General features: G+C 43.2%; 1 protein-coding gene and 1 pseudogene across 1 annotated transcript; both read left to right on the forward strand.

Moving 5' to 3' along the window:
* The first annotated feature begins 327 nt into the window (after positions 1–327).
* Positions 328–6,783, forward strand: MCM4 (Minichromosome maintenance (MCM2/3/5) family protein). The gene is made up of 22 exons (XM_087379462.1): positions 328–449; positions 624–813; positions 933–1,029; positions 1,138–1,302; positions 1,429–1,602; positions 2,399–2,453; positions 2,658–2,786; positions 2,997–3,078; positions 3,199–3,331; positions 3,463–3,534; positions 3,628–3,768; positions 3,853–3,966; positions 4,066–4,278; positions 4,642–4,740; positions 4,894–5,054; positions 5,135–5,231; positions 5,409–5,570; positions 5,661–5,741; positions 5,829–5,907; positions 6,008–6,144; positions 6,232–6,282; positions 6,376–6,783. The coding sequence occupies exons 1-22, from the start codon at positions 353–355 to the stop codon at positions 6,448–6,450; spliced, it is 2,604 nt and encodes an 867-aa protein (XP_087235588.1). The 5' UTR covers positions 328–352; the 3' UTR covers positions 6,451–6,783.
* Positions 6,784–7,071: 288 nt separating this feature from the next.
* Positions 7,072–8,608, forward strand: LOC147905312 (uncharacterized; annotated as a pseudogene).
* Positions 8,609–27,207: the final 18,599 nt, after the last annotated feature.

Below are 27,207 nucleotides of genomic sequence, written 5' to 3' on the forward strand. Positions count from 1 at the left end.
AATTTGCTAACGGGCATCCATGGTCAATGGGGCTATGCAACAACCACTTTGGGCCTAGACCAACCGATTTGAAATGACAACACGAAGGCCCAAATTGGCCAAAAATTACGCCGGAGTTACCGGTAAGAGATGAGGCCGTTAAGAGATTGTGGCATTCAGGCTGATGTGGCGCTGAGCTGCGAAACGATCCTACGTGGACCTAAGAGAGGTTCTAAGGGGCGGGTTTTCCCGCGAGAATCATTTTCCCGCCAAAAACAGAAGCAAGGTCGTCTTCCTCTTCTCAGATCAACGCATTTGTCTCATCGCCATAGCCAAACCTTCATCGCCATAGTCAACCTTGATCGCCATAGCCATGCCTCGCTCCCGTTCCTCCTCCTCCCCCGCCCGCCCAGCTCCTCCCCCTGCCCCCTCTCATGCCGCCCCAGCTAACGGCGCCGCAGCTAACCCAGGTACCTCCAAATGAACGCATCACAGAGCTCTCTCTCATTCAATCTTGTTTGCTTTCACGCTCAACGAATTCTTCAAGCACTAGCTTTGGCCTCACCATCTAGCTCATCCTTCCTGATGGATTCCGTCCCTCATCAGCTATGGCCGTCTCTGAGTTCTTTGCACCGTTTCTCCAGGTTTCTCTTCCCCCGATTCTAGCCCCCTCCGTGCCTCGCAGCAGTCCTCCGATGGCCCCCGCCGTGACCGCCAGCGAGCAGGCCCCTCCCAACGACGCCGCCGATCGCGCAGCTCTGGCCCTTCCTCCTCCGGCTACAGCTCCCCCCTCGACCTTGGCACCCCGGCTTCTTCGCAATTCGCTCGTGGAACGTATCCTTGTGCATTGCGATCTTCACTTTGCTCTCTGTATTATCGGTATGCGTTTGATACCATTTGCTATTCTGGTGGATCAAGAACGCGCATTTGGTTTTCCTTCATCCATTATCAAGACCTTCCTACCAGCGCAACGACGCCAGCGTTCCATCTTCGGGGCCCCGGCAGAACAGGCAGCCTGCTACTCCGAGTAGCTTCAGTGACCCTCAAGAAGTACATCCAAATTAACTCGCATGATTTGCAAGGCTGACTTCTAAGGCTAGCTTTCAAGTTCCCATGTCCGAATTTTAGAACTCTGAATTCGAAAATCTCTTGATCCAGGGTCGCCCATCTTCAGAGGGAGATTTGGATGCACCTCCACCGACGCTAGTTTGGGGGACCAATATCAGCGTCCAAGATGTAAACCAAGCAGTGCAGCGTTTCCTGAGGAACTACCGAGACAGCCCAACAGACTTCGAGGCAAAATATCTTCAACTTCTGGAGCAGGTAGTACTTTGCCTTGTTTGGTTTCCTGTGAGCATGGTCAAGCACAGGACGTACTGAAGACGGTATGTGCAGGTGCTCCTAGACTCTGTGCTGCCTTTAATGCTTGCTGCATTTGTTTCTTGTCAGGTTATGGAAGTCGAAGGAGATTCTTTAAACATCAACGCAAGAAATATACTAGATTACGACGAAGATCTGTACGTCAAAATGGTTAGATATCCGTTAGAAGTCCTTGCGATTTTCGACATTGTTCTAATGGATATGGCAGTGCGCCTCAAACCCCTCTGGGAAAAGCACATTCAGGTAACCTCGAGATTACTTTGCTGCAAGGCCTTGCACATTCTTGCCTCTTGCACGTTGTTAATTGGGTGGTATGGTGCTACAGTAATTGATACACTCTCTTCATTCCGCAACGTCCAGTGCTCAAAAGGAAGAGTGGAAACCCCAGTAGCCCAAAGCCATCCACAAGGCATCTTCTAGGCAGGCTGGCTGCTCTATTTGAGTCACCAAGGTGATCCTTTGCTACAAAGTAAGAAACCGGCCTTAGACTGTTCGCTACATATGCAAACTTTCCGGACAGCCAGTGAACTGGGTTGTTCACCTTTTCATGGTTGCTTTTCATTGTCCTCCCAGCCAATCTTGGTTTCGCTATCCCTCAGCTGTGGATTTCAAGCAGAGCCGGTCTCTTTTAGCTAGTTTCATTCCTGACAATTATATGGACATCATGGCTTTGAAGGAGATATGAAAGGAGTGTTCCTTGTAAGACTTGACGGAACTTTAGAATTTTGAGCCCAGATCTCTAGTTCTCAGCATGATGCTTACTAATGGCATTTGGAAAGGTTTGAAGAGTAACCAATGAGCATCAATTCTTATACATTTGCTATCATATTTTAGAGGCTTTTAAAGCTGTTTATTATCCTTGTTTAAAATGTCCTGAACCTGCCAGGAATTTATGGTCTTACTATGTTGTCCTTGTCCGGATGCTGTAGTGTATCAGTTCTTGGCTATCAAATTTCTGAGTACATGGTTAAAGTTTGTTGCTTCCAACTTTAAGGGGTCCGACAGTGCTCAATAAGCTTCTTTGGTTGTGCTATTTCAGGCCAGAATCTTTAATTTGAGGGACTCTGTAAACATGCGAGACCTGAATCCATCTGGTGAGTCTCGTCAAGGATCCTTCTATTGCATAAAAAGAACTGTCCTTCTATTCCATAATAAGAACTGTCCGAGTGGCTAATGCTGTAGCATGGGATGAAGTTGGTTGCAACTCCATGTAATCAAACCTCTGATTTTGGATTTTTGATTTTAGTGGGTAGGGCTGTGTGGTCAACCTCTTCTGTATTTTTCTGTTTTTGTCACAGATATTGAGAAGATGGTTTCAGTGAAAGGCATGATTATTCGATGCAGTTCTATCATTCCAGAGATCAAGGAGTCATTTTTCCGGTGCCTTGTTTGTGGCTATTCACCTCCCCCATCAGGCGTTGACAGAGGTAGTGCCATGCCTCGTAGATCTACAAAATCATGTGTATCATCACTCTGAAACTGTGTTGTATTAGTCTAAAAAATGTTCTAGGGCTCCAATCCCTTGGACTTGCTGCATTAAAACATCTTTCACACTTTCAAAATAGAGAATGAAGATGAGGTCGAAAGCATGCGAAACTGATTATGCCTGCACTGGTTATGACAATGTCATTTCCTAGGTCGAGTAGAGGAGCCTAACCGCTGTGGAAGACCAGAGTGTGCTGCTTTAAATTCTATGGCTCTCATCCACAACAGATGTAGGTGAGTACTCTGAACAATGTCGTGCGTCACATTGCTTGCACAAATCTATATTTCGTATAGTCTGAATTAATGTTTCCCTAACTAAAGCAAGCAAATTTCATGGTTGGCCATGTGCTGCAGGTTTGCTGACAAACAAATAGTGCGTCTGCAAGAGACACCTGATGCTATTCCTGAAGGTGAAACGCCTCACACTGTAAGCTTGCTTATGCATGACAAACTCGTGGATGCTGCTAAACCTGGTGATCGTGTGGAGGTGTGATGCAGCCCCCTTGATTCTGTTTGAGTTAGAAATGATTAATTTTTTGTAAGTGGATCTCCTTGCAATGTTAGCTTAGACTTGGCTGTCAGTCCTTTTCAAACCCATCCGATATACTCGTTCATCAGGTGACTGGAGTATTCAGGGCAATGTCCGTTCGGGTGGGACCCACTCAAAGGACATTAAGGTCTCTTTTTAAGGTATCCGTTCTCAACAATGTCCGTTCTCTATGTTATCAAGTAGTGATCCCTTCAAGTCAGTTCCTTGATCTAGTATGTATGGATGCCTGACAGACCTATATAGACTGCCTTCACTTGAAGAAGGGAGACAAAGGGCGGCTGCAGTCTGAGGATCAGATGGAACGTGATGTGGAGAGTGAAAATTTTGCTTCCTTTTCAGAGGGTGATACCTCACCTTTGGAACACGAGGAGCAGGTAGACCTCGTTTCAATTTTTTCAATTGCAATTCAGAGGATAGAGATTGTGCCTTAACGATTGATCTGTTCTCTACCAATGCAGGTTCAGAAATTGAAGGAGCTATCTAGACTGCCAGACATATATGAAAGACTCACAAAGTCTCTAGCTCCTAGTATTTGGGAGCTTGAGGACATTAAAAAAGGACTTTTATGCCAGGTATGTTTCCCAACCAGACTTTCTCTGTTTTGACTGTTATTGTCCGCTATTTAAAAGCTGATAAGGGGCGCCATCCTGTTGTGCTGTCACGATATGCAGCTTTTTGGGGGATCTATTAAGAAGCTGAATTCAGGTGCTTCCTTCAGGGGAGACATGAATGTACTTTTAGTTGGCGATCCTGGAACAAGCAAGTCTCAGTTGCTGCAGTATGTGCACAAACTTGCACCGAGAGGTATCTACACTAGTGGGAGAGGCTCTTCTGCAGTTGGTCTAACAGCTTATGTGACGAAAGACCCCGAAACCAAAGAAACGGTAATATCTCCACCTGATAACGCTGGAGGCTAAAAATTTATAAATCATAACAGCTACATAGCTTTGAATCGTGTTACAGCTTGCTCAATCGTTATTTCTGCATGAAATCATTAAACATCTCAGACACTGTGGCCACTTAAGGTAGTCTCTGTTCCTGATTTAATCAATTAAGCATCATGGTAGCTTGTGATTCTATAGCAGTTGGAATCAGTCGATTATTGCACAGGCAGGATTCAAATAGAATGAGATGACCTTTGCTTTCCAACATAGCATATCAAAAAATGAGAGGAATTTATCTGCCAAGCTCGTGTGTTATTTAAAGGAAATGTCCCCGAGACTACTCATTCATTGTTATTCCCTCAGGTTCTCGAAAGTGGGGCTTTGGTTTTGAGTGATCGTGGGATCTGCTGCATTGACGAGTTCGATAAAATGTCGGACAATGCTCGTAGCATGCTGCATGAGGTAACTATGAAGGAGATTGTCATTGCATCCTTGGTATGCGTTGTTACTCTTCATACGAAAGAGTTACTGCCTAGAGAAAATCCCATCTCGGACCAGCTTGTAAGTAGTTTACAGTCTCTCGTAAAGCCTGCTCGCGGTTATGCTCTGTTTCAGGTCATGGAGCAGCAAACGGTTTCAGTGGCTAAATCTGGCATCATTGCGACGCTTAATGCCCGAACATCCGTACTTGCTTGCGCTAATCCCAGTGGTTCACGTTACAACCCGCGAATGTCTGTCATCGACAATATCCAGCTGCCGCCAACTCTCCTGTCCAGGTACGCACACTGCTCGACGTCTTTGTCATCTTTGGACGAATTGCTTTGCGATTTTGACACCAACTGAAAGCTGTTTCCAGATTCGATTTAATATACCTGGTCCTTGACAAACCGGATGAGCAAACAGATCGGAGGCTGGCTAGGCATTTGGTTGCTCTTCATTACGAAGATCCGGAGGTGATAGTTTTCTGCCCAGAAGTCTTTCGATAGCTATATATAGGTTAATGTTTGTCTGGAGAAGACATTGGTACGTTTATGTGAAGTCCGATGGCAAATCAAGCCGGAGAACACGATTTCACCCGATTACTCTTGCCAATCTCCCGATTGTTGAGTTTAGACATTTTCTGATTGCAGGTTCACACTCAAGACGCATTAGATTTGTCCACCCTCACTGCCTATATTACTTACGCTCGACAACATATTCACCCAAAGCTCTCTGATGAAGCTGCTGAAGATCTCATCAGTGGATATGTAGCCATGAGAAGGAAAGGGAACTTCCCAGGAAGCAGCAAGAAGGTTAGAAGCTAGGATGAGCATGAACTAGGACACGATTTGCTTTCTTATTTCTAATCTGTAGGGGCCGATTGTTCTTGGGGGTTTGCGCAGGTGATAACTGCGACACCTCGTCAGCTCGAGTCTCTGATACGCATAAGCGAAGCATTGGCGCGCATCCGATATTCCGAACTGGTATTTTAGTTGCAAGCTAAAGCTAAAAGTATGTTGAATCGTGCCTTATAGAACTGCAGCCACATCGTAACGGAGGGCGCGTTGCAGGTTGAAAGATGTGATGCGGCTGAAGCATTGCGGCTGTTGGAGGTTGCCCTTCAGCAGTCTGCCACGGATCATTCCACCGGTTTGATTGCACTCTTCACCATGTCCCCGCATATCCAAGAGCGATTTCAGCTCACGTGAGTCTTTGGAGATGCTCACCTGGTGGTTGTAACTGCGCGCAGGGACGATTGATATGGATCTTATAACAACGGGCGTCTCTGCCAGCGAGAGAATAAGGAGAGCAAGTCTAGTAGCCGCAGTCCGCAGTCTGATCGCCGACAAGATGCAAGCTGGAGGGGCGGCCATGAGAGTGACACAGGTAATGTGTCGAATGGCACAAATCCAGCAGGGGCTATGCTTGACACAAACTGGTCAATTTCACTGAATGTTGCAATGGATTTTGCAGCTGCTTGAGGAGTTGCGCAAGGATAGCAGTGCAGAAGTGAACCTCCAAGACGTAAGCTGTGGAATTTTGTGTTGATTTGAAGGCAAGGATTGTCGAGGATTGTACATATTTGTAATCGCCAATCTGTTGTTTTCTTGCTTTCAGCTTCGAACTGCGCTTGGGAACCTTGCAAGCGAAGGATTTGTTAGCGTACACGGGGATAACATCAAGCGATTGTAACATCTGACTAGCAAAATCTGCATCCTCTTCTCCTTCTTGTAAAATATACGATGCTTTTGAGGATTTGACCATCTATGAACATGGTCCCCAAACACAAATGGGCAGTTATAAAAAAAGCAAGTAGTGATTAGTATAGACTTTGTGCTTCTGGTGTTTTGGATCTTCAATTCACCAACCCGAGATTTGACTTCCTCACATATCAAAGTGTCTCAGAAAAAAGGGAAGTTTTATGTTAAACACAAATGGGCAGTTTGTGGTGTTATCCAAAATGATTTGTACAAGTTTTATGCTTCTGGTGTTTGGATCTTCACTTCACCAACACGAGATTTTACTTCCTCACGGATCAAAGTGTCTCAGACAAAAAGTCAAGTTTAATGCTGAACAGACGTTTTCCCTCTTCTATGATTCCCGAAGATGCAACAGGATTTGTACTTTCGTCTACTTGATTGAAATGTGATCGAGAGTATTGCTGCTGGGTTGTACCTAACTGGCAATGGGGATGAACAACCCATTCTGCAGCCTACTCTTGTAATCACTGCAAATTCTGTTTCTTCTTGAAATAGATCTCTATTAGGGTAAGGGGGCTGGTACTATGAAGGGCTAACTTTTCAGCACTAATCCATGGCGGAAATGGCCTTCATGAATTCGAAATTGAAATTCGAAGCTATCTCGGTCCTCTGATTGTACTAGGGAAGCTGTTTTTTATTTTTAAACTTTCTCATGAATTCGAAATTGAAATTCGGGATTGTACTAGGGAAGCTGTTTTTTTATTAGCACTGCCCCGCTAGGGGCAGGCTATAGCAACGAGTTGAGGTCCCGTCTAAAGCGGGGAACCAAGGAAATTTCTATTTTTGGGGCGTTGCCTTCTCCACTGTTCTTTCTCACATCTTTACCGACGGCAATTCTTTCTACTTTAATTCAAACTTTTTACTTTGAAGACACAACTTTACCTTCCTCGAAGTTCTTCTCCATCGCCATATCCTCTTGTTTTGCTGTTGCTTCTTCCGCCATCCCTTGCTACTTCAATTGCTTTCGCAGATTTTTGCTCGGTCTTTCTTCTCTTTGATCCACTACTTTCCTCAACCATCCACTTTCAGAAGCGTGGGTAAGGGAGCCAAGAGCGCTTCCCCGCTTCGGAAAGAGCAGAAGTAATTGGCCTGCATCGTGTGCACCGTCGTTATGGTCATCATCATCGTCGTCCTCGCTACACTCTACTTCTCCATCTTTAAGCCCAAAGACCCCAAAGTCCAAGTCCCAACGTTGCAATTGCTGTCCTTCAATGAAGTAGGAGATCCATCCACTGTCACCTCGCTTGATCTCAACCTGAATCTGCAGGTTTCCATGTATAATCCCAACAGGGTCACTTTTCGTGTAGAAGATGGCAGCACAACTTGCTTGTATTACTATGGGTCTCAAGTTGGGTTCGCCTCAATTCCTCAATTCTCCATCCCATCGCAGTCCTCTTTCTCGAGGATCGCCCATTGCTACAAGTGCAATGCCCAAAAATAAGACGAAGGTCTCTGGGGTGTAGTTGCCGAACTCCCTTCATCCTCCACAAGTGATGACAATTTCTTGTCATCATTTGAAAGAAGACGGGAAAGTTTTTCTTCCAATTCTGAAAGCTCCGAGCTTTTGAGAAAAATTACATGACACATTTTGATCGGGTGTCGAAAGGTGCAGATCTAGAAGGGCGGTGAAGGTCTCGGTCCAGGCTGTCGAAATTAGGAGGGATGGATGCTAATTCTCAGGCCATGGGTTGCATACAAGACGAAGGCGGAGAGAAGGTGGATTTGAGGTTTGATGCAGGGGTGTTGAATTCGTCCCAAGCTGATCGTGTGAGGAGGGCGAGTTTGTGCAATGATCCAGGAGTGATCTATCCGTGGTTGTCTCAGGAGGATGCAATGGATTTGGAGGCAAATGCGAAATGTTGGATCATTTTCCACCATTGCTGTGGGCTTGACCGTGCAGAGCCCTCTCCAAGAACCTCCTCTCCATGCCGATGTTCTTGCAGGGATTCTGCCGCAGTTACAATCAGGGACTCTTAACGTTTTCTCCCATCATTCCGATGTCATCTCCAAGTGCAGTGTCAATATTTCCTTGGAACACCAGGGTTATCCAATCCTACACTTGCCACAGAAGCTACTCGCTCGATGATTGAGAACAACAATGTGGCCAGGCCTAATTTACACTCTTGCGTTGGCATTCTGTTAAGCGCGTTGAGAAGGAAGTTGTTCACAATTTCAGGCTCCCCGTTCATCAAGAAAGCCAATGCGCTGGGAACGAAATCCCTCACAAACACCTGCAACGCATTATGGAGAGCTCTTCAGCAACTGCCTCGAAGACAAGCGCGGCAAACGGCAAGTTAGCCCGTGGAGCGAGGGGATTACGTTCGTCGGAGCAATAAGAATGATTTAATGCACAAAAGGATCGGTTGGGGGCGTTCTCGCACCTTCCTACAGTGGCCGTTTCTAAAGTTTAGCTCGTGAATTCTTTCTTACCTACATGAAATATGAAATGCCAGTATCAGCTACAGTTTGTGAAAGCTACCCACCGGGAGCTGAATTTACGTCGGTAAAGGCAATGAATACAAGCGGACAAGAGATACGCGCCGTTTGCATGGTTTCGGTACACGATGATCGGGGCAATGCGATCGGGGCTTGCCTCGAAAGTAAACCAACGACTTGCGCAAATTCTCCCAGGCCTCGGCGACCATGGGGTGGGGGGAGATCAATTTCTCAAGGCAATCAGAACTCTTGACAGAACTACTTTGTGTAAGTGCGTTGGCATTCTGTTAAGCGCAATGTGGCCAGGCCTAATTTACACTCTTGCGCTGTCATTGTAAATTCTTGCCTATTAGGATGATGATCTGCGACATTGTTACTTGCCCAATGGTCAGGTAGGCCTGCCCTTAGTCTCTAACCGGTATTTCTCTAGCCAAATATACTCTGGTCCTGCCATTGTAATCAGATTGTCGCTACTAATTAATAGGGTGCAACCTCAGAAGAATCGTCTTTTGTGTTTGTTACCGGCGTAATTAAGAGTCTTAGCCTTTGTCAAATTCCATATGGGTATTCCTATGAGTTTCTTTGCCATTTGGATTTTTTAGCACTGTCCCGTTAGGGGCAGAGCTCTAGCTATGTACAAACTTTCTATTTTCTATGGGGCAGAGCTCTAGCTATGTACAAACTTTCTATTTTCTATGCCCTTTGAAAGGGGAACAAGAGCTTCCACTTGGGGGCTAGGCACGGGTGCCCCTTGTTTTTAAACTTTCTAAAAAGTTTATGGAACATGAGAGCCAATGCTTAGATCAAGTGAGGTCCAATACTAAGGGTGGGTTCAGACCACCTTCTGGCTCATGGAGGGGTCCTCGATAATTGCTAATTTGTCACTGTGTGATTGGTGTAGTGGTTGGAGGAGATGGAATGAGCCAATCATGTAGTTGGAGTTGGCCATGGAGTGGGCAAGCTTCATGGGTCATACACAAATATTGTGTCAATGTTCAAGCTCGTCCCTCCTATTGGGCCAACCACCCTTCACACCACTTTTGTGGAGGATGTTGATTGTCAGGTGGATTGAATCTAACCTAAGGCATTGTGCATCCAAAAAATGGAGAAAGGAGAGCTTGACAATCATCTTTTTCAATGTCATAGCTTCCTCTAGTTGGAGAGAAAACCAATAGCTCAAGGGTCACATAGAATGTCCTTGTGAAGGGTTAATCATTGATTTGTGATCTCAATGGTGAGTCTCATATGTGAGAGTCTACCACTAAGCTATAATGGAAGGAACATCAATGAAGGGACATTCAAGAGGGAGGGGGCCTATTGATGTCATAGCTTCTTGTAGTTGGAGAGGAAACCAATAGCTCAAGGGTCACATTCAATTTCGGTGGAAGGGTTAATCATTGATTTGTGATCTTGCTACAGCCAAGATATGTGTTAATGGGATCATGAGTCGACCCTTTGTTCTTAAAAGGTCTATAAGACAAGGGTGCCCTATTGCTCCTCTACTTTTTGCAACTGTTGCAAACTCTTTGGGGTGGCTTCTACAGCATCAGAGCCAAGAAGGAAAGGTGAAAGGCATTGAGCTACCCTCTGGTAAGCACCTTATATGCCAACAGTTTGCTGATGATATAAACTTAACCCTCAGGAATGATACCCAGGAGATCAAAGAGGCTATGGAGTCCTTAGAGATATTTTATAAAGCTTATGGATCCAAAATCAATCACTCCAAAACTGGATATGCAACTCTTAAAGGGGATGAACAAGCTTTTTTGGAAGCGATGGGCTGCCAGAGAATCAAACATGGCACAGTCTTCAGACTACAAGGTATCCCCATGGGGTTTGACATTTCCCTCAAACAGAGATGGGATTGGTTCTTGAGCAGATTCCAAAACAAGATTGAGAAATGGAGAGGACTCCAGGCTAGTTTGGTTGGAAGAACTATTCTCAACCACTGCATATACCCTACTGTCATATTCTACCTCACCTCTTGGTCCCCTTCTAATACTGGAATTGACAGGTTCATAAAAAGTTGCAGATCTTTTCTTTGGGGTGGCAAGATAGCCAAGGTCAGATGGGACTTCTGTATCAAACCCAAGCAAGAAGTAGGCTTAGGTGTTATTGATATAGAACAGGCTGCTCTGAAACTCTCCTCAACTTGGATAATTAAAGCAATCCTACACCCTCTTGAGGATTGGGCTCAAATCCTCTTGAGGAATGTCAACTCCCTAAGACCTCTGAGAGCTCACAAGTGGAAAAAGTACCCTATGTTGTTAGCTATTTGTAACCCTAAACCCTGCAAAGCTAAAGGCAGCCAACTTTGGATCTCACTATGGACAGGCCTTTGAAGGAACTAAAAGCCAAATTGTCTTTTCTGGCAAAGGAGCTTTTATGACACTAGATTCAATTTGGATCTCTGTTATCTTCAAAGAAGTTGCTCTTCATCAGTCTTTAGGACTTTCTTATCTGTTCTGTAGATTCTCCTGTGCCATTAGTGATGGTGGTGGTAATCGTCTTTGTTGTGGTGAGGGCATATGCTCTTCTTTCATTGGGGGTATTCCCAATTGGCCTTCCAACTTCTGGTTCTCTATAATGTCCTGTGTAGGCAGGGTTTCCTGAACTTGCTGCTCCCCCTATTTTTTAGTCTCCTGTTCATCTCTGCTACATGGTCTCTTCTTGCATCTGATTTTCAACTTGGGCTTTTAAACTGATTTTGGCGTACTTTGTTGTTGCTGAGTAATTTTTTGTGGTGATTTAAGGTCTTTCTACCCTCCCACTATTGCGTCAATCTTTGCTTGGTCATAGCGAGCCTCCTTTAGCAATCTAACTGTTTCCTCTTTCTTTCTGCCCTCCCATTGCTACATCTTCAAGCCACTCTCCTATAATAACCTAACTGTTTCCTATTTTAGAATTTCCTCCTTGATACGTGGGTTACTTGGTTCTCTTTCATCATCTAAAAAAGATAATCATTGACGTGGTTTTGAACCCTCTAAAATTTGAATGAGCAGGGAGTGGGAAATCGAGCGGAGCTTTTTGTGTGTAGTTCTTTTGTGCTTGTCTTTACCACTAATCTCCCCCGTTACTCTCTCATGCATGAAAGTAGCCCAATTTACAGGATTTACCAACTCAACAAAATGCATTAACGAATAATTATCCTTAGAAATATAATCATATTTGGTTAACCATAGTACTCTTTCCTAAAACTACTTGCACTGGTCACGTCGCCGACCCTTCAAAGCAATTTTGACATAAAAATATCCCTCGGAATGAACTTGCTCCTTCAACTCTTTGACCATGACTTGGTCCGAATATTTGCTTGGAGATTTAGTTGGGGCATTAGTAATCAAAGGCAATTTAAAAACACAGAATACTAATTCCATTGTCACTAGATGATCAAACTGACTCTGGGCCTCCATATTCATAGCCCACTCCCACCATGGAAAATGATAGTATTCATGCAATCCCATCTTATGTAGCCATGTGCCATTTTGGACTGGTTGTATCCAAATCGTGTTTCAAATCTTGAAAATCACAACTAGCAATATCTACTTCACGGGTTGAGGTGACCACCGCTTTATCATCTACGTTCCTGCTCACCTAACTCTTACACAGTGACCACCATGATGCTTGGGGTCCTTTCTTTTTTCGTGTTGATGGCTTGAAGGAGGTTTCTAGATTGGATGAACTGTTGGCAACGCCTTCTCCTATTGTCTGCTCTTTAGCTATATGTTTGAGAGTGGTCGACATGATGAGAAACCAATGGGGATAGTAGAGATGATTTTTTGACAACTAAAACACATGAAGGATGACAAGGAATTTGGAATGACTATTGTGAGGAGCGAGGTGAAATGCTGATTCCTACATGTGCTAGAATGCTTGCATGTGGGAAGTGTCACTATCTTCACTTCCTTGCATGATTTCCTCTTTTAAAGGCCCAATGTGCCCGATCGTCGGATCTTCGAAAGTAAGATGTCCGAGCAAATAGTCTGAAGTCAGATCGTACTTTTTCTTCAATCTGACAAATGGCTTTAGTCAGAACCCATTGATTGCTTTCATTGATATATTACCATGCATGTCAGCGAGTCAGAATGTGCCTTGGCCTAGATCCTTCACAATTTGGAATGGTCTATCATATCTCAACTTCAACATTTCGGGAAGCTTTTCCAATTTCGTATTAATCTCCTTCCTTGAACAGTTTAAATTTGATATTTCTGTCAACCTAAGTTTTTCTGCGGTCTTGGATGACTTGTGCAGTTTGCCAACTTTCAAGTCAATCTTCCTTCAATTGATTCAATTTCTATTGTTGGAATTTCACCGACTCCTCCGGACTTAGCTTTTCTGTTGAGACCCGTAAAGTAGCGGCCACAAATTCCATGGGCACTGCCGCCTCAACTCCAGAAACCATGTTGAAAGGTGTCATTCCAATGCTTATTTTGAATGTTGTTTGGAATGCCCACAATGCTGAATCTAGTTTTGTGTCCCAGTCCATTCTATTGTCCGAAATTGTCAACTTTAGAATCTGCTTCATGATTTTGTTAGAATTTTCTACTTGTCCAGGTGCTTGTGGATGGTATGTTGATACAATTTTGTGAGCAATCATGTGAACTTTTGTCAAATTTTGAATGGTTCTGTTTAGGAAGTGTCCTCCTTGATCCTATACTAACTCTATCGGACATCTGAACCATGTAATGATGATACGGCGTAAGAACTTTGCAGTACTGTCCAATGAATTGTCACACAGAGCTTGTGCCTCTACCCACTTAGTGAAATAATATGTGGCTACCAAAATGTATTTTTTTTAGTGTGTTTTGCAGCTCGTTTGAATGGTCCCACAAAATCCATATCCCAATTTTGGAATGGCTCCAATGGTAAAACTGGGTTAAGTGGAAATCTGTCAGCAACCGATGGTTGTTCATCCCTTTGACAATACCAACATTTCTTTCCAAATTCATGTGAATCCTTGATTACTGTCAGCCACCACAATCCTGCTTGAAAAATCTTCTTCAATGTGACATCACCTGCAAAATAACCGCCCGATGTCCCTTGATGGGCTTCTTGCAAAACTGTGTGCTACTCATGGTCCAAAACACATCATCGGAGTATCTGATCTATTCCCCTTTTGTATAGTGCCCCTGCGATAATTATGAATGGTCTACTTTTGAGATCCATTCTATGCCTCTAATCTCTTGTAAAATTTTCAAGGAACATGCCATCTGTCAGAAACTGCAACATTGTGTCATACCGATCTATTCCACGAATGGCTTCCACTTGGAACAAAGATGCATTTGGTCGATCATCCGGAATTCCTTGTCCTGAGTGCTTGTCGGACTGTATGGTAAGATAATCTGCAATAAGGTGCTCGCTTCCTCGAGTATGCACTATTCTGTAATTGAATTCTGTAATTGAATTCTTGCAGGAGTAGGATCCATCTCGATATCCTTCTGGGTGGTTGTGGCTTGTTGATCAAATATAGTTGGGCCTAGTGGTTGACGTGGAAGACCATTACGTTAGCCAAAAGATAGTGCTAGAATTTTTGCAAGGTATATATCATGACCAAGCCTTCCCTTTCAGTAATTGAATAGTTCCATTCGACTGGTGACAAGGACAGTTGGAATAGTAAACTGGCTGGAACCACCCTTTTTTCAAGGTTTGCATTAATACCGCCCCAATGGAAATGTCCGATGGGTCCACAAAAATATCGAATTCTACTAGCAACATTTTATTCAGTAACTCAAATGCTTTTTGTTGCTCCTCTCTCCAAATAAATTGTTCATTAGGATTAACCAATAATGATAGTGGTTAACAGACATAGGATAAATACTTGAGAAATCTATTGTGCCATTTTACTTGCCTGATAAATCTCATGACTTCTTTGGCATTTCTTGGAGCTTTAGCCTCTTTGATTGCGATGACTTTGCTTGGATCAATGGGCATTCCTTGGGCTGAAATGATGTGTCCAAGTAGAACACCCTGGTAGACTGCAAATGTGCATTTCATCGGATTTAGGCTCAATCAGGATTCTTGATATTTTTTGAAATAGAGTCGAAGATGTTTGGTGTGTTCATGTTTTTTTCCAAACACATTGAAGTCATCTAGAAACACTCTCATGAAAGTAGTAAGGTATGGCACAAAAATTCTATGCATCCATCCTTGAAATGTGGGTGGGACATTTTTTAATCCAAAATTCATGACATTGGTTGCAAATACTCCCATTTTGTGACAAATGCTATTTTTTCCTTGTCTTCTTCAGACATCTAAATCTGATTGTACCTGCTAAATCCATCTAGGAAACTATACATCTCATGGCCCGCTATTGCGTCCAGCATTGCGTCACAAAAAGGTAGCGGAAAGGGGTTGGTTATAGTGGCTGCATTCAATTTTCTGTAGTCCACCCAGACTCGTAATTTTCCATTTTTCTTGGGAACTATGACTATAGTAGATAGCCATGTTACTTTATCCACAGTGTATATGAAACCTATTGTGAGCAATTTATCAATTTCTTCTTTGACCAACTTAGCATAGTTGGGATTCATTCGGTAGCACTACTGGGACTGCATCCTTTTTCAAATTAATATGGTGAACACACAAACTCAAATCTATGCCCTTTATGTCAGTGTATTCCCAAGCAAAATAATCTTTAAATTCCATTAGTAATTGCATCAGTTTTGTTTTGAAAGTACCTTCCACATGCACACTCAATTTCACTATCTGCGGTCGTGCCAAGATTCATTTCTTCCAACTCATCTTCTTTCACCCTTGTTTTCTTCACCTACTCCTCATACGCTTCTACTACCTTACGAATGACATCTTCACCCCATTTTTGCTGGACTGAGTCTTCATCGAGATCTTCTTCGGATTCTGGATTAACCTCCTTTTTGGACTTCAACTAGTTCTGCCATCACTTTTCATGTTGCTCTTGTATGGCCAACATCTACCTCAAAGAGTGGAATGATGGATGGATTTGCATCCAAAAATTCTTGCTCCTCGTCATCGTCCATTTTTGATAGCATATTGACACACTGCGCAATCAATGGCCTATTTTCCTTTTCCAGTACCACTTTCGAGACCATGTCCAAGGGAAGTTTCTTTTTCCCGCTTCTGACTGTGATCTTAGAGGCACCCCAACCTGTTTCACCTTGGTTGTTTTAAACCATGGCCTTCATGGCAACATCAAATAAGAGTAGAAGTGCCCTTATGTAGGCAAGTGATACAATGCATGTGCCCAAGGGAGAGCATCTCCAGATCCACTAATTTCTCCATTGATCTCTCAATCACGTCCATGAATCTCTCAACCACACCTAATAGAACCTTCTATCACCTAATCTGGTCACACTAACCACCATGTGGTGACACACAAACTCACACTGACCTTATACCCCTTGGTACAACCCCATTACATCAATTTTCCCAACAAAAACAAGCGTGGTGAGGATTTACTATTTGGGATTTAAGCACAGTGGTTGTAAAACCAATGCGGTGGGTTCTCCATTTTTCCAGGATAAGTGGAATACATTTTCCTTAGAATGCATTTTCTTGTACTATCTTAGTCGTCCACTACTCCAAGAATCCCATGATGTGCTCACGTGTGTCTAAATCTATTTTGAAGATACTCTAGACCTTCTTTTGTCTAGGCATAGCTTGCAACTGGAACTTAATAGCTCTTACTAAATGAGAGTACACAAATCTTGTAAACTCTTATGTAACAGTTCATAATTGAGGCCTCTCTTGGATGTCTTTTTGTACCAGACAACTCCAACTACTACATCCTACTTCTTGTAGCTTGTTCCCCAATGATCCTTAAATGCTTCCTCAACCTTGTGCTTGGGTTTGCTACATTGCAACACAAAGTATGGGTCATCTTCCTCATCCACCCTAGAGTTAGCGAGAACAATTGCAAAGTTATCCCCCTCTTCCAAATAGTCAGTGAGGTCATCAAAGACACCCGAAACTATGGTAAGTCATCATTCGTCTCTCCATTGTTTATCATGAGATCTTGACATAGAGGGAGAACTTGAATTGTCTCCCATCTCTTCACATCTACAATGTCCTCACAATTGTCATGATCCCCCAAAACAAGAAAGATTTCTTGTTTTAAGCACGTGATTGTTTGAAAAGCCCCATATGTTGTGGAAACTATGAGTTCCTTTGATGGCCTCACAATCATGTCTATTTCTCCTTTACACCTCATTCACTTTCACTTCATGGAACACTCTGCACACGACACTATTCTTGAGGCTTTATTTACTGTATGCTGATTGTGCCTCTATGGAGGGGTTGGCTATGAGCCATGTTACATCATCATGGACATCAGTAAGATTTTCATGAGGGCATGTTGGTTGTCTGAATAGAGCTCACTTAATAACAACACCCATGGCTAGACGCAAAGAAATTCCAAGGCATGTTTAAACCAGTTAGGGATTTAAACCTTGAGACAAAGTAGAATCCACGGGCTGATTTAAACTGAGAGGAAGCACCATCTGACCACACCCAATGTTGTTTTATATTTTCTTGTACATGGGGATCATCATTTTTTAGCCATTTCCAATGCAATAGAAAAGCATGCTGCATAATAAGGTGTCATGCTCCCTATAATCCAAAATGTAGAAATGGTATGTGCATTGCACTGAAGGGTACTCTGAGTCAGCAAGTAGATTGGCATCAATCATACAAGGCACAAGCAAATGAGTGTACATGATATGCACTAGAATTGATATCTGCAGTGTGAACACTTTGTATCTCATCTTGTTCTTGAAATGAGTAGTTTTGGGCAAAATCTAGGATAGAGACAACGGTGTCATGGGGAAAATTGGCAAGGCACTTCTTGGACTGCTTATCTGGTCAGCTACACGTGAAATTGTGAAGCACATATTCTCCTATTCATTTGGGTCCTAATCACTTCTCCGCCTATTATTAATTAATTCTATTGCATCCCCTCCCAATTCACTCTCAATTAACCTTTGCCTAAGTTGTTTAATTATGCATGCCCTCATCTTGCCTCTCCGCCTCTGATCGTTGCCCCTCCGCCACTCCCAACTGTTGATGCATAAGCTCTGCATAAGGAACCTTGGCCATCATGGCCCTCTCCTCATTTGATTTGGGACTATCTGCGTGACTCAGTTTCACATATGGAGGTAATGGATTACTTCCTGTCTTCCCCCCCTTCCTATTGAAATGTTGCAACACTTTCGTAACATACTTCTTCTGTGAAAGCCAAAGGAGTTTCCTACTTCGGTCACACGTGATGCGCATACCAAGTATGTGACCTGCAGGTCCCAAATCCTTCATGTCAAAGGCCTCATGCAACTTGGCCTTCAAGGCATCCAGCTCATAAGTGTTCTTGATAGCCAATACCATATCATCCATATAAAGTACCAGGATTATCAAGGTATTATCCTTAGCCCTTTTAGTGTAGAGGTAGTGATCAATCTCACTTCTTTTGAAACTCTAGGACCGAATGAAAGCATCAAACTTCTAATACCATTCTCTAGGCCTTGCTTCGGGCCATAGAGACTCTTTTTTAGCTTGTAAACCAAATGCTCTTTGCCCTTTTCTTCAAAGCCTTCCAGCTGTACCATGTAAATTTCCTCATGCAAATCCCCATGCAACAAAGCTATCTTGACATCCATCTGCATAAGCTCCATATCCTCTGTTGCCTCAAGTCCAAGTACACATCTAATGGGAGAGAAGATCTCATCAAATTCCACACCCTTCTCTTGCTTGAACCCTTTAGCAACCAAAAGAGCCTTGTACTTAGGCACATCATCACCTATGACCTTCATCTTGTAGACCCATTTACATGGCAATGCTTTCTTTCCATGTGGCAAAGAAACCAAGTCCCAAGTCCTATTTTTCATGAGTGAATTCATCTCTGATTGCTTAGCACACTCCCACTTGCGCTGATCCTCACGCATCATAGCCTCTCTGTAGCAGGAAGGCTCCCCGCAATCAGTAAGCATCACATAGTCTACCCCTGGAACAAATCTCTCAGGCGGTCTAGACACTCTAGATGATCTTATAAATGGCATTTCAGCTTTCTGTCCGACTTGCATATCAGCCACATTTGGCTCATCATTTCCACCAATAGATGATACATCATTTATGTACCTGTGGGAGTACTAGTGGCACCATTTCTTGCACATTCAATTCATGGACAGCTTGCTGTCTACCAACATATGTAAGTGGATTCATATCTTGGAAAGTGATTCTCCTCATTTCCACATCCCTCATGGGTGTCATGCATCTTCTTCTCATCGAAGACCACATCATGGCTTTGTATGATCTTCGTTGCTTTTGGATCCTAGAGACAGTGGCCCATCTCTCCACTTTCACCATAACCCAGAAAGATGCATATCCTAGACTTTAGATCTAGCTTCTTTTAAAGCTCTTTTGGCACATGTGCATACGCCTCACACCCAAATATATGCAAATGAGAGTAAGAGAGCTTTTTGCCACTCCATGCATCTTTAGGGATCCCACCATCCAAACTCTTAATAGGTGATCTATTGATCACATGCAATGCAGTCTTCATTGCCTTAGCCCAAAAACCACAAGAAAGACTTGCATTGGAAAGAAACTTTGCAACCTTTCCTGAATGGTGCATTTCATATGTTCTACAACTGGATTTTGTTATGGAGTACAAGGGGATGTGAGCTCCCTCTTAATCCCATGTGTATCACATAAATACTGAAAGTCTAACACCCGACTACATGCAAAATGCCACCTGCATACAATGACCAACAATGTCATCCAACCTCACGGGTGACCTATAAATGAGCTAGATGCGAGTGTTCACAAAATAAGAGCTTGCAGCAGCAGCATAGACTGAGCACAAAAATTGTCCATGCATACAATGTGAAGATAGTGGGAGAGAAGGAAGGAGTCTCACTTGTAGCATTTTCACATACACAATGGGGGAATACACACAAAGGTGGAGGCTGAAAATAGTTTTCCTCTTCTTAGTTGTGAAAGCCAAAAGAACTCTAGTATAAAGAAATAGAAGAACCCTATATGTGGGTCTCAAACCAAACTTAGCTAACTAAGGTGGCATACTGGCTGAGCCACGAACTAGAGTACATAAGGATAGCTATCATCCAGCTATTATTCATGGGTGGTGTACCAACCGCATCTGTAGCTAACAAGTCGGTGACATAAATGCACAATGGTCATGCTAGCATATCACGAGTGGAGCTCGATATCTCAACACTCCCCCTCGACCTCAATCCCAATTCCTGCACACCAAGCAAGTCTCTGAACTTGCGCAGCTTCTCGATGCCCAATGCCTTCGTGAATATGTCAGCTACTTGATCCTCTGTGTTGACATAAACTAGATCAATAAGACCTAGTGAAACCTTCTTCTGCACATAGTGATAATGTACCTCAATGTGCTTTGTTCTAGCATGATAGATTGGGTTATTTGCCAAGTGTATACTGCTCATGTTGTCAAAATAAATGACAACTAGCCCATCTATAGACTGATGCATATCATAAAGTAGCTTATGCAACCAAGCTACCTCACATGCAGCCATTACTGCACCCCTGTACTCAGCCTCTGTGCTTGACAAGGCAACTGTAGGCTGTTTCTTGCTGCTCCAAGTAACTGCACCACTCCCAAAAGAGAAAACATATCCACTGGTAGATCGTCTATCAGAAATACTACCAGCCCAATCAGCATCATTGTATCCATGCAACTGTATCTGAACCCTAGCCTCATAAAATAGTCCATACTGCAATGTGGACTTCACATACCTAAGTATGCGTCTAGCTGCATCCAAATGCGGTTTCCTTGGAGCCTACATAAACTGACTTACCAATCCAACAGCATAGCTCAAATCTGGCCTGGTAATAGTCATATAAATCAAACTTCCTACTATGCGCTTGTACATAGTAGGGTCTTCCAGAAGCTCACCTGCATCTGCGCTCAGCTTCACATTCTACTCCAAAGGAACTGAAATAGGCTTACAACCTGTCATCCCATATTTGGACAGCATGTCCAATCCATACTGCCTTTGCAAGAGCCATATCCCACTTGGTGATCTAATCACCTCAATGCCCAAGAAATAACGCAGCTCTCCCAAATCCTTCATCTCAAACTTTTGCTTCAATAGCATTTTCACATGAAGGATATCTTCATCGCTATCACCTGTGATGATCAAATTATCAACATAAATGACAAGCAGCATAATACTTTTCTCTATTTTTCTCACATAAAGTGAGAAATCTGCCTTGGAAATCTGAAAGCCAATAGTGACAAGATACTGTCCTATCTTGTCAGACCATGCTCTAGGTGCTTGCTTCAAGCCATACAAGGCTTTCTTTAACCTGCAAACAAACTCAGGATGAACATCATGAACATAACCTGGTGGCTGCTCCATAAAGACCTCTTCTTGCAAATCACCATGCAAGAAAGCATTCTTTACATCCATCTGATGTAAAGACCATCCCTTTGATGTAGCCATAGCAATGACTGCTCTTACGGTTGCCATCCTTGCAACCGGACTGAATGTTTCTTCATAATCAATCCCATATGTTTGTGCATACCCCTTGACAACTAATTTGGCCTTGTATCTGTTCATAGAACCATTTGCATTGTGCTTCACCTTATAAACCCACTTACAGCCAATTGCATTCTTGTCTTTAGGCAAAGGCACCAATTCCCATGTAGCATTTGCTTCCAAGGCATCCATTTCTTCATCCATGGCTTTCTCCCATTTTTCTTTTCCCATGGCTTGCTCAAAAGAAGTGGGTTATGGTTCCTATATCATTTTGACCATATAGGCATAGTGAATGGCTGTAAATCCATCATATTTCAGCCTATCCATAGGATACCTAGCTCTGGTAGACTTGCGCAAAATAGGCTCACTTCCAGGTGCTCTCAAAACATCCTTGGTCTTCCTTACTCTAGGTGTAACAATAGAAGGAATATCCAACTCATCATCAATGCTCTGTTCTGAGCCACTGGATTCACCATCCACATAAGAGTGACCTGCATTCACATCAAGCATGGGCTGATCTACCTTCTCTTTTCCTTTTCGTGATACCTGCATACCATTATCTGCATTGCTTTGAGGAGATTCTCCTAATCTCAATCTGCCTATCCATGGTGAAGTATGTGAACCACTGCTAGAGGACACTGCAGGTCCACTAATATTTTGTGATTGTTGTTGTGAATTTTGTGCAGCATTACCATTTTGTGCATCTATATCATCAATCACATTTACTGGTTTATACCAGCTGCTCATCTCATCAAAAACATCTCTGCTCACTGTAAACTTACGAGTAGAAGGGTTATAGCATCTATACCCTTTCTGCTGCAGAGAATAACCAATAAAGATGCACTTCTCAGCTTTTCGATCCAACTTGGACCTCAACTCATCTGGCACATGAACATAGGCAATGCAACCAAAAATTTTCAAATGAGAAATATCTAGTTTCCTACCGGTATATATCTCCTCTGGCGTCATGCCATGTATTGCTGCAATGGGAGTCCTATTCATTATGTAAACTGCTGTAGCAACTGCTTCAGCCCAATAATAATCTAGTAGGTCTTTTTCATTTAGCATGGCCCGAGATACCTCTCCAATATGCTTGTTTTTCCTTTCTGCAAGTCCATTTTGCTGTGGGGTATGACTGCATGAATATTGCTGCTTTATGCCATGCTCCTGTAGGAACCTTGCAAACTCATTTGAGAGGTACTCTCCCCCTCCATCTGACCTTAGGCATTTTATTTGCAGGCCTGTTTCTTTTTCAACCATAGCTTTAAAAGCTTTGAAGTGCCCAAACACTTCACTTTTCTTTTTCATAAAATACACCCAAACTTTTCTGCTGTAGTCATCAATAAAAGTGACAAAATAATGACAGCGTCCAATAGATGCAGCTTTAGTAGTCCATACATCAGAGTGGATTAATTCCAATGGCTTCTTACTCTCTTGAACATGTCTAGGAAATGGTTTCCTTGCCTGTTTTCCAAATTGACAGGCTTCACATACCTTATGCATTTCTGCAACCTTGAATTTAGGCAATCCTGCAACAATATTTTGGGCCTGCATTGATTTAAGTCGTCGTACATTAACATGACCAATGCGTTTATGCCAGATATCAATATCTACAACTACACCGGTCCCATGTGCAAACATTGCTACACTCAATTCAGGCATGTCCGCATCCAATGTAAACATCCCACCCTTCTTCTTTCCTTTTGCTATCAAGCGACCGTTATTTTTCATATCCTCAACAAAGCATCCATGAGGATTAAATCTAACCTGCAAGCCCTGCTCAACCATTTGACCAACAGAAACCAGGTTCTTGGTGATATTCGGGACATGAAATACATTAGACAGGTATTTCTTTTTCCCATCCTGCATAGACAAAGGAATTTTACCAATCTGCACAATAGGATGTGCAGTATCATCACCAGTCTCCACAAATCCTAGTTTTTCCATTTTCCTTGCATCCTGCATCCATTCTGCATGACTTGTCATGTGGTTTGATGCACCTGAGTCAACATACCACACATCATTTCTTTCTTCTGCACTTGTCACAGAATTGGTCATGTGCTACACCATAAATAGATGCTCATTTCTATCATCACCCTCCCTACTAGAAGATGCATAATTGCCTTGCTGCAATTTTCCATTCATAATGTCATTCTACTTTTTGTAGGAGTCTTTAGCCATATGACCCATTTTACCACAATAGTAGCATTCAACATTGCTGTTTGCATTTTGGCCTCTCTGCCATCCACCACAACCTCTTTGGCTCCCCCTGCCTCTAGAGTTACGACGTCCTCCTCCATAGGACTGGTTTTCTTGAGTTTACTGCATATTCTGATTTCTACCATGGCCTCCAAATCGGCCTCCTCCACCTCTGCCTCTACCTCTTCGAGCATTTGAGTATAGTTTCTTTTGAAGTTCCTCCTGAAGAAGATGCACCACCATTTATCTACTCTTTTAGAAATTAGAAGAGCAAACAACTCCTCAAAATCAGGAAATTTTTCACGGATGGCAATGGATGTCCGGAACTGCTGTGCATAATCCTTTCCTAGAACATTCAAGGTCATAGAAACTAAATCATCATCTTCCACTGGCGACCCAATGGAAGCAAGTGCATCTGCAATTTTCTTCACCTTCATGTGGTAGTCATTGATGCTCATATTTTCTCTCTGCACATGCAACTCCTGCTTGAGTTGCATTTTCCTGGCTTGTGTATTTGTGCTGTACATTTTTGCCAAAGTATCCCATGCCTTCTTTGGCGTACTTGCATCTTGAATATGCACAATCATAGAATTTGAAATACTGATAGACAGCCAGTACATAACTTTTCTAGCTCTCTCATGCCATCCTTTAAATGCCTGCATTTCCTGTTGATTGGGAACATTAGGAAGAACTAGTTCTTCTTCGTTTCCTGTAATGAACTCCCAATAGCCTTTTCCCATAAGGAAATTCGTCATTCTAAATTTCCATGCTTGGAAGTTGTTCTTGTCAAGCTTTTCAATGAGCATTTCTGTGATACACATGGGATTAAGAGGGAGCTCACATCCCCTTGTACTCCAGAGTAGAATCTAGTTGTAAAACAGATGAACCGCACCATTCAGGAAAGGTTCCAATGTATGCTTTCCAATGCAAGTCTTTCTCATGGTTTTTGGGCTGAGGCAATGAAGACTGCAGTGCATGTGATCAATAGATCACCTAGCAGGAGTTTGGATGGTGGTATTCCTAAAGAGGCATGGAGTGGAAAGAAGCCCTCTTACTCTCATTTGTGTATATTTGGTGTGAGGCATATGCACATATGCCAAAAGACTTCCGAAGCTAGATCCTAAATCTAGGAAATGCATCTTTCTGGGTCATGGTGAAAGTGGAGAGATGGGCTATCGTCTCTGGGATCCAAAAGTAAAGAAAATCATATGAAGCCATGATGTGGTCTTCAATGAGAAGAAGATGCATAAGACACCCATGAGGGATGTGGAAATGAGGCCAAGATGTGAATCCACCTGCATATGTTGATAGACAACAAGCTGTCCATGCATCGAATGTGTAAGAAATGGTGCCACCAGGTACTCCCATAGGTACACAATCAAGGGCAGATGATGGAACATCTATTGGTGGCAATGATGAGCCAAATTTGACTGATATGCAGGTGGGACAGCAAGCTGAAATTCCCTTGATATTGGGTTGCAGTGGATGCTTTACAGACCATTTGGATGCATTGTGATCCTTGTTGGATACACTGATAGGCCCACATTGCCGAAAGAACATCTAGAGTATCTAGACCGCCTGAGAGATTTGTTCCAAGGATAGAGTATGTGATGCTTACTGATTGCGGGGAGCCTTCTTGCTACAGAGAGGCTATGATGCACGAGAATCAGCACAAGTGGGAGTATGCTATGCAATCAGAGATGAGTTCACTCATAAAGAATAAGACTTGGAACTTGGTTTCTTTGCCACATGGAAAGAAAGCATTGCCATGTAAATGGGTCTACAAGATGAAGGTCACACAGGTGATGATGTGCCTAAGTACAAGGCCCGTTTGGGTCGCTAAAGGGTTCAAGAAAGAGAAGGGTGTGGACTTTGATGAGATATTCTCTCCGGTTGTGAAGATGATCACACTTAAATGTGTACTTGGACTTGTGGCAATAGAGGATATGGAGCTTATGCAGATGGATGTCAAGACAACTTTCTTGCATGGGGATTTGCATGAGGAAATTTACATGATACAACTGGAAGGCTTTGAAGAATATGGCAAAGAGCATTTGGTTTGCAAGCTGAAAAAGAGTCTCTATGGCCTTAAGCAAGCACCTAGAGAATGGTATCACAAGTTTGATGCTTTCATTCGGTCTCAGGGTTTCAGAAGAAGTGAGATTGATCACTACCTCTACACTAAAAGGGCTCAGGATAATAGCATGATACTCCTGGCACTTTATGTGGATGATATGTTATTGGCTAGCAAGAACACTTATGAGCTTGATGTATTGAAGGCCAAGTTGCATGAGGCCTTTGACATGAAAGATTTGGGACCTCTAGGTCATATTCTTAGTATGCGCATCACGCATGACCAAAGTAGGAAACTCCTTTGGCTTTCATAGAAGGAGTATGTTACAAAAGTGTTGCAGCATTTCAATATGGAGGGGGGGAAGGGAGTAAGTACTCCATTGCCTCTATATGTGAAACTGAGTCAGGCAGATAGTCCCAAATCAGATGAGGAGAGGACCATGCTGGCCAAGGTTCCTTATGCATCAGCGATTGGGAGTCTTATGTATGCTATGATAGCTACTAGACCAAACATTGCATTTGTAGTGGGAGTTGTTAGTGTTAGATATCAATGCTCCACTCTCGTGTAACTACGCGGGAACCAGCTGAGGAGAAGGCATTTGGGTAGCTAGGTTATAGGGTAGGTCCTAGTTTGAACACTAGATGGGGGCCATGTGTGGCCTGATGGGTGGATGGCTTCAGATAGAATTGGCACACTACCAACTAGGCTACATGCAAGTGTGGGAAGGCATCTCTTGACTGACTGCACTGAGGGTAGATGGAGCATTTTTCGAGGTAGCCCACTCTCGAGTTGCGGGGCCCGTTTGGAGCCTCAGACGATCCCGAATGGCTCTGGGGTGAATGGAGATCGTAGGTTAGTTGCTCTATTTTGTGCACCGGTTCTATCGTATGGTCGGTGGCCTATTTCGGGACGGACCCCCAGTCGACCATTTTGGGCAGACTGGGTCGGTCACCCAATTGAGCCTAACCGACTACGACTGGTGGCTATATAAGAGCAAGCTCGTGAAGCCCATTTCATCACTGGCTACAGCAACCCTGATTCCTTAGCATCCAACCTTTGTCTTCTACTGTTTCCAGCATGCCATCGAAGCTTCTTTCACAGGAGCGCATGGTTGGGAGGCAGCGCCATCTATTGTATCAGATCTACAGTAATCAAATTTTTGATTCTCCATACTATCTTATTTTCTCTCTTGTGTACGAGATCCTGTTATCTGTTGAGCATAGACGTTGTATTATTTTCTTACATGGTATCAGAGCCTGGACTCTAGCAAGAAGATTTGGTAGTGTGTTTCTATTTGCAAGCAGATTGTGAGAGATGGCCCAGCCCGCAAGACTGTGAATCCCACTGTTCGGTGAAAGCGGAAAGTTGGATGGCTCGAGACACTGATACTGGGGTGGATGTGAGGCCGATTGTGAGACCAGATCCAACCAATGCAGGAAATAGATAGTACCAACTGCGGATGAGATTCTCGCATGGACAAGAAGAAATGCAGATG

The sequence above is a fragment of the Dipteris shenzhenensis genome, chromosome 1 (genome assembly GCF_047967505.1).
Source record: "Dipteris shenzhenensis isolate YYH24624 ecotype China chromosome 1, Dip_SZ_1.0, whole genome shotgun sequence".
In the NCBI taxonomy this organism is placed as follows: Eukaryota; Viridiplantae; Streptophyta; class Polypodiopsida; order Gleicheniales; family Dipteridaceae; genus Dipteris; species Dipteris shenzhenensis.

Excerpts from the sequence above, each read along its gene's own strand:
- MCM4 (XM_087379462.1), top strand. The coding sequence starts at position 353 with ATGCCTCGCTCCCGTTCCTCCTCCTCCCCCGCCCGCCCAGCTCCTCCC. Across the intron at positions 3,079-3,198 it reads CTCATCCACAACAGATGTAG|GTTTGCTGACAAACAAATAG; the intron begins GTGAGTACTCTG and ends CATGTGCTGCAG. Across the intron at positions 4,741-4,893 it reads CTCGTAGCATGCTGCATGAG|GTCATGGAGCAGCAAACGGT; the intron begins GTAACTATGAAG and ends GCTCTGTTTCAG.